Consider the following 7,973-nt stretch of genomic DNA (forward strand, 5'->3'; position numbering starts at 1 on the left):
TAACTTTTCTTCCTAGTCAGCACAGGTTTAAAGCTTTAATTTCTCTTTACACTAGCACCAGTTTCCAGGTTATTCTCCAACAAATCTGCACCCTCAGGTTACAAGCCTGCCCCTGCCTCTGACACTTCACTTCCTCTTTTTTGTTTTTGTTTTTTGTTTGTTTGTTTTGTTTTGTTTTTCGAGACAGGGTTTCTCTGTTTAGCCCTGGCTGTCCTGGAACTCACTCTGTACACCAGGCTGGCCTTGAACTCAGAAATCTGCCTGCCTCTGCCTTCCAAGTGCTGGGATTAAAAGCGTGCGCCACCACCTCCCGGCAACACTTCACTTCCTAACAACCACCAATCAGGAGGAAAGCAGAAGTTAAGTTTATGGTTTGGCTCCCAGCACCAGCCAATTATGCTAAAGGCCACAATGGCCCCCCAGTCAGATATGTATCAGGCTAGATAATCCCTTTTTGCCTCTATAAATGCTTGCCTGAAACTAGGCTCAGGGCTCTACTTTCCTGCTATGTCAGGGTTGGCAGGGAGCCCAAGCTTGGGCTTGAATAAAGAAATCCTAATGTGATTGCATCAGAACCAGCTCCTTGGCAGTCTTTTGGGGTTTGTGAATGTTTCATAGCACAACACAATCTCTCCTCTAGCCCAGCACCCAGCAGAGGTAGCAGAAGAGAAAAGTTATTAGGATATGGGGGAGTGGACCTGTTCAGCAGTAGTTCTTTGGGGGTGATCTCCATCTTCTTTCTCAATAGTTCAGTCCTGTAGCAAACACCAAATACGACTCGGCAGCTGCAGACCAGTCCTCTAGACAGACAGACCCCAGGCATGAACCAGCAGCTACAGTTGAGTCCTTTTGGTAAGTAGACACCAGGCATGAACCAGCAGCTGTATGTAGTTCAATCTTGAAGAAACTGCCAGGCTTGCCAACCAGCTGCCGGAATCTTATGACAAGTTTCTCTCAATGGCAGCATTACCACAAGTGGAGCTCAACAATGTATGTAAGGCAAACCAATGCATGTATGTCTTTAGCGAAGAATAGCGAGGTAGAGCAAACCAAACCAAGGAAGGCTCAATGCATCTCTCCCACTGTCTGTGGGGTCATATTTATATTCCTTCATCAAGTGTCCTTTCACATGTCTGCTATATCCAGACATCCTTTCACCTGTGTCTGCTTCAGGAAAACAGTCTTTCATGTGCTTGTTTTAGCAAGACATCCTTTTCTCTGTGTGCCCCAGCAAAACATCACTTGACCTAACTTTCCAAAGAATCTAGAAGTTTCCACTTCACAGGACCTGGAGTAACAGGCAGTTGTTGTCACCATATAGGGTGCTGGGAACCAAATGTCAAGCCTCTGTAAAAGCAACATGTGTCCTTAATCACTGAAGCATCTTTCTAGCTCCATTTCTTATCACTACCCTATGGTGAAAAGAATCTTCCTGGGTGCCTGTGTGGAGACACCTGTGACACTACTGGGCAGGATCTGATTTTCATATGAACCCGTATTGGTTTGGGATACAGCATATACCCCATAACTATAAGTAACAAGGCTAAATTGGCCAATTAAAATTTGCCACAAAAAGTAGCTCTGTATTGGCAGGTAGATTTGATAGCTGTTCTGTGTCAGCCATTTCATGACTGATGAAATTTCTTATTCAGTACCTAATAGATTACTTTATTATTTTTTCCTAAGGTGATTAAAGTATAATTGACACATAAAAATTCAATATGTTGAGGCTGGAGAGATGACTCAGTGGTTAAAAGTTACTGGATACTCCTGTAGAGGACCCTGATTCAATTCCCAGAACCCACATGATGGTGCACAGTCTCCTGTGACTCCACTACCCTCTTGTGCCCTCTAAGGCATCAGGCATACATTTGGTACACAGATATACATTCAAGCAAAACACACATAAACGTTGATTTTTTTTTTAAATTAAATATGTCAAGATCCTACTTTGGTCATAGTAAATACATTCAATTTGTATCTGCCGATTATACCTCTCTCAACTGGAGAAGAAAACAGTCATAATTTCACAACAGCCCATTTAAAAAGAAGTGTTAGCTGGGCATGGTGGTGCATGCCTTTAAGCCCACTACTTTGGAGGCAGAGGCAGGCAGATCTCTGTGAGTTCAAGGCCAGCCTGTCTACAAAGCAAGTCCAGGACAGCTGAGGCTGGTTACACTAAGAAACCCTGCCTCAAGAAAACAAAAACAAAAACAAACAAGCAAAAAGGAGTGTTCAGTTATTTTACCAGGGTTTATCTGGAGACATCCGCTCACTATGCCAGGCTTCAACCAGAAAGACTCCCATTATTAGCACGATTACAGCAGCCACACCGACCCGGATGAGGTTACCCATGGTGTAGCCTTCTGTCATTGTATCCAGGGTCTCTGAAAGGGACAAGATGATCATCACTGGCCACAAAGGCCATCCCTCCTTCACAGAGAGATGGACTGAATCTAACTCCCGTATGTCTGGCTAGCACCCTGGCCTGTGTTCTCTAAAGATTTAACTGTGAGTTGAAATGGGTATTCCTTTAACCTTCTTTTCTTTGTGTTCAACTCTGCCTCAGCTTTTCCCCCTTTGTTTGGCTTTACCTCATTTCTGCCTCTGCTGTCTTCTATTTTTCCAACTCCCTTGATGTATTATGGGTTAATCTTAGGCACAACACATAGATCAAAGGAGATATATCTACACATAGATCTACAGAACACAGAAATCAGTGGCAGGTCAGCATGCGTCCTCAGACCACAACATGCTGTGCTGGCAGTGAGCTTCAGAGAATTTGAAAGTCTGGATCACTGTGTATCTCCCCTTCACTCAAGAGGAGCTGTTGAATTATGGTAAGGGACAAGGGAAATGGCTAAGTGGGTAAAGTGCCTGAACCCCAGGACCCACATAAAGCTGAATATAGTAGTGTGCATCTAAAACCCATATGCACTTCAGTGAGATAGGAGATTCCGAAGAAGCTTGTGGGCCAGCTAGCCTGACATCTGCTCCATGAACTGCAAGAGACCCTTGTCTCAAACAAGACAGAAGGCGAAGACTAGTACTAGCCAAGGTTGTCTTCTGACCTCCACACATGAACCTTGGCATATGAGTGCCTGCACTTATACATATGAACACACATATACCCCTAAAGCAGAAGAAGGAGGAGAAAGAGGGAGAAAAAGGGGAAGAGGAGGAAAGAGGGGAAGAGGAAGAGGTGTTGATATAATGCTTGGCATTGATCTGTCCTTAAAGGAGCCTGCACATGAATCACCTCATCTCAAAGATGCGTTCATAACTAAATACATTGACAGCAAGGTTACCTGCAGGCAAGACCCACAGGGCAAGGCAGGCAACATTACTACCACATAAGAAAGTCATTCTTCACCACTCATTATTGACCACACAGACCTTCTTATCTAACAGAAAATCTCAAGGGCAAAAGGGGAATTTACAAGCAAGCTATGTGGCATTTAATGGGGCAACATTCTCATAGAAAACTTTGGATAGTTTTGGAGACTTAAAACCAAAAGGAACAATATGAGGGAGAAAACCCATTTCTAATTGTTTATGTATATCAAAAAAAACCAAAATGTATATGTATATGTATGTGTATGTGTATGTGTATGTGTATATGTATATGTATATGTATATGTATATGTGTAAGAGATCAAAGACCTCCACAGAGAAAACATTAAGACACTAAGGACAGAAGAAACCTCCCCTGCTCATGCATGGACAGGTAGAATTCATATTGTTAAAATAGCTAGATTACCTAAAGCAATCCACAGACTTGATACAATCATTATCAATTTTTTTTTTTTTTTTGAAACAGGGTTTCTCTGTGTAGTCCTGGCTGTCCTGGAACTTGTTATATAGACCAGGCTGGCCTTGAACTCAGAAATCCACCTGCCTCTGCCTCCCAAGTGCTGGGATTAAAGGCATGTGCCACCAATGCCCAGCTGTTATCAAAATCTTAATGGCATTTTTCACAATACTAGAAGAAACAATGCTAAAACTTATATGAAAGTGCACAAGACTTAGAATAGCAAAACCGATCCTTAGCAGAAAAAGTCATGTTGGAAGCATGATGATACCCAATCTCAAATTATATTAGTCATAGCAACAGCACCAAACTTGCAAAAAGCAGAATGCCACTAGTGTAAAAACAGACATGTAGGCCAGTCAAATAGAATAGAGATCAGCCCACGTGGTGGGATTCACCTAATTCTTACAAAATGGTCAGAAACACACATTCCAGCCAGGCATGGTGATGTGCACCTTTAATCCCAGTGCTCTGGGGGAGCAGGGGAGCGGGGTGTGAAGAGGCAGGAGGATCTCTGTGGCTTCTGGACCAGCCTGGGCTACAGAGTGATACCTTGTCTCAAAAACCAAATAAACAAACAAACAAGCAAACAAACAAACGTTATAGAAAAGACATCCTCTTTAACAAATCATGCTGGGAACACTGAAGTCTGCTTGTGGAAGATGAAAGTAATCCACATCTCTCACCCTGCGCAAAAATCAATTCTAAATACTTCAAAGACCTTAGACCGGATGCTTTGACACTGCTCAACAGAAAACACTTCAGGATAATAGACTGGCTGAAAAACTCTTTGATAGCACATTAAATGACCCAAAGAATTCACAAGCAGGATTATATAAAACTAAAAGGCTCCTTCTATATGACAAAGGAAACACTCTACCGTGTGAAGAGACATCATGTAGAATGGAGAATGATCCTGTGCAATTATACAACAAATAGAGGATTAATGTGTAGAATATATAATGAACTCTGAAAATTAAGCAACAAAAGTCATCCGAACACAATACTAGCTAATAAACTGAATAGGCAGTTCTCTGAGCCAGAAACACAGAAGGCTGTTAACTAGAAGAAAAGGTGTTCAGAGAAATGCTGATTAAAACTGCTGTGAGGCTGGGCGTGGTGGTGCATGCTTTTAACACCAGCACTTGGCAGGCAGAGGCAGAGGCAGGCAGATCTCTGTGAATTTGAAGTCAGCATGGTCTACAGAGTGAGTTCCAGGACAGGCAGGGCTACATAGAGAAACCCTGTCTCAAAAAACCAAAAAATAAATAAATAAATAAATATAAATATAAATAAATAAATAAATAAATAAAATTAAAAAAAAGAAAAAACAACAGTTATGAGATTCTATTTTATCACAATCATAATGGTTGAAAAAGTACCAACAAATGCTGGTGATGATATGGGGAGAGAGGCATCCCTAACACTGAAAGTGTAAGCTTGTACAGTCAGTATAGAAATCAATATGGAGGTTTCAAAAAATTGACAATAAGACCACCATACAACCTAGCTATAGCACTCCTTAGTATATACCTGGAGGACTCTTAGATCAACATACCAAAGAGATGCTTGCTCATTTATACCTATTGCTTCCTTATTCACAATGGCCAGGAAACTAGACCAGCCTAGATGTCCATCATATGAGACTTGTGTGCACATAACAGAATTTCATGCAGCCATGAAGAAAATCAAAATCATGGTGTCTGCTGGAGGCCATTGTGTTAAATAAGATAAACTAGTTTCAGAAAGATAAATATCATATTTTCTTTCAATGATACCCAATCTCAAATTATATTATAGTCATAGTAATGGCCTGGCCTAGATTTAAAATTATATGTATGTGTGCCTGTGTGTGTGTGTAGTTTACATGGGAGTCGATAAACTATGTAGGGGATCATGAGAAGTATGAGAATTATTGGGGGACAAAAGTGTATAATGAGACAATGAAGCAGACACTGGGACTGCCGGGGAGACAGGAGGAAGCAGCTGGGTGGGTGGGTGGGGAGGGCAGCGGGCAATGACTAGAGCAGTGTGGGCAGGAAGGAGAATAAATATCTTTAATCCTTGTAGAGTCACACTGATTAAACTTATGACTTTGTGCGCTAACTGTATTAGTGATGAAATGCCTCACCCAAGCAACCCGAGGAAGGGATCGTTTTGACTCACTGTGTGGGGTTGCTGTCAGTTGCGGTGGGAAAGTTGAGGCAGCAGGATCTAGAGGCAGATGGTCGCCTTGTATCCACAGTCGGGAAGGAGAGAACAGAGTGAATATTGGGGCTCGGTTTACTTTAGCCTTTTTATCTAGTCTGGGATTCCAGCCCTCGGATGGTACCACCTATGCTTAGCATCAGTTTTCTTACCTCATAACCTAATCTAGATAATCCCCCATGGACAAGCCCAGAGGTTGGCTTACTTGCTGATTCTAAATCCCATTAAGATTAACTTTATATGAACCTGAAAGTTTAATTAAAATAATAAGCCAGAGTAACAGTATACGCCTTCAGACCTAGCATTCTGAGGCAAAGGCAGGCCGATGTCTGTGAATTTGAGGCTAGCCTTGTCTGCATAGTGACTTACAAGGCCAAGCCAGGACTACATAGTGAGATTTTTGTTTCAAAATAATAATAATAACAAGGGTTGGAAAGATAGCTCAGCTGTTAAGAGCACTGACTGCTCTTCTGGAGGTTCTGAGTTCAATTGCCAGCAACATGTGCCAGCACATGGTGGCTCACAACCATCTGTAATGGGATCTGATGCCCTCTTCTGGTGTGTCTAAAGACAGCTACAGTGTACTCATAAATAAAAGAAATAAATCTTTTTAAAAGTAATCAATCAAACTATAAATATTGCATAGCTAAATAAAACATGTCTGCTAACTTTGACAGCCCCAGCACATGACAACCCCCACACTCAACACACACACACACACACACACACACACACACACACACACACACACGGTCACAAAATTACACATAACCTTACCTATCACAGAGATCTCAAGGAGATTGCTGGGATCTGAGGCCCGATGGGGAGCCTTTGCCTGATAGTAAACACAGCTGTATTTCCCCGAGTCTCTGGCTGTCACATTCTGAAGAGAGAAGTCTAACACCATTCCTGTTGAGCTCCTCATCTGCACAGGAGTTGAGTGTCCCACCTTCAGTAATGCAAACCTTAAGGGTCCGAGGACACTGGCTGCTTTCTGGCACTGCAAAGTCACCGTGCTTCCTGCAGTCACTGTGCCCCTGTGGTGGGCTTGGAAGGAGGGCTTAGGTAAATACCCTGGAAGAGAAAGAGGCTCTGAGCTCAAGGGAAGAAGCCGTGGGCCCTGTGCTTATTCTCGACTTTTTGTTATGTTTTTTTTAAAAAAAATAGGGTTCCTCTGTGTAGCCCTGGCTGTCCTGGAATTCACTCTGTAGACTAGGCTGGCCTCGAACTCAGAGATCTGCCTGCCTCTGCCTCCTGAGTGCTGGGATTAAAGGCGTGTGTCACCACTTCCGGGCAAGTTTTTTTGTTTTGTTGTTTTGATTTCGTTTGTTTTGTTTTGTTTTTGTCTTTGTTTTCATTCTTGTTCTTGTGGTGGTGATCTCATGTACCTTGTCCCTTCACAGTCTGTTGTGACTCAAGAACAGATATTTCACCTCCCATAAGCCCTGGGTGGAGCCCCGTACCTGCTCCTCTAACTCTAGCTCTGGAGATCCCGCCCTTTCACTTCCTTCCTTTTTCTAGTCCCTCCCTCAACCCCTGTCCAACTCTCTGAGGTAGACCATCCTCACCTGTGACCAACAGGAAAAGGGTGTCGCTGGGCTGTGACAGTGTGTCATGGGGCCATTTGCTGTAGTATTCACAGGTGTAGTGTCCCCCATCATTCTGTCGGAGCTCCGTGATATGAAAATCAGCCGTCTCCTCTGTCAAATTATATGGCTTCACAAAATTCAAAACTAAACCCTCCTTTTTGAGGATGAAGTGTTTACTTGGGATAGGGCTCTTACATTGCATTGTCACGCTGCTCTTGGTGGGAAGCACTGTGCTGGGCCAGGCACTGAGACTCGGCTTTGGAGGAGGCCCTGGAAGGAAACAGACTGGAGCTTTACCTGAGATAGCTCAGTCAGTAACATGTTTGTAATGCAGTCGCAAATACCCGAGTTGGACTCCTGGAAAT

The 7,973-nt window shown here is 42.9% G+C and overlaps 1 protein-coding gene across 2 annotated transcripts in view; it reads right to left on the reverse strand.

The window, feature by feature from the left end:
- Positions 1-1,301: 1,301 nt before the first annotated feature.
- Positions 1,302-7,973, reverse strand: part of LOC116100347 (T-cell-interacting, activating receptor on myeloid cells protein 1-like) — an 11,550-nt gene continuing 4,878 nt past the window's right edge. Inside the window, exons 3-7 of one of the 2 annotated variants that reach the window (XM_031384154.1) lie at positions 7,588-7,878; positions 6,797-7,093; positions 5,978-6,043; positions 2,249-2,387; positions 1,302-1,347 (exon numbers count right to left, since the gene is read on the reverse strand). In XM_031384154.1, coding sequence (XP_031240014.1) covers position 1,347; positions 2,249-2,387; positions 5,978-6,043; positions 6,797-7,093; positions 7,588-7,878 — 794 coding nt within the window. In that variant the 3' untranslated portion in view covers positions 1,302-1,346. Of the gene's footprint in view, positions 1,348-2,244; positions 2,388-5,977; positions 6,044-6,796; positions 7,094-7,587; positions 7,879-7,973 lie in introns of those variants that run through there. The other variant, XM_031384153.1, reaches the window with a different exon arrangement.

Source organism: Mastomys coucha, unplaced genomic scaffold, assembly GCF_008632895.1.
Source record: "Mastomys coucha isolate ucsf_1 unplaced genomic scaffold, UCSF_Mcou_1 pScaffold21, whole genome shotgun sequence".
Taxonomy (NCBI): Eukaryota; Metazoa; Chordata; class Mammalia; order Rodentia; family Muridae; genus Mastomys; species Mastomys coucha.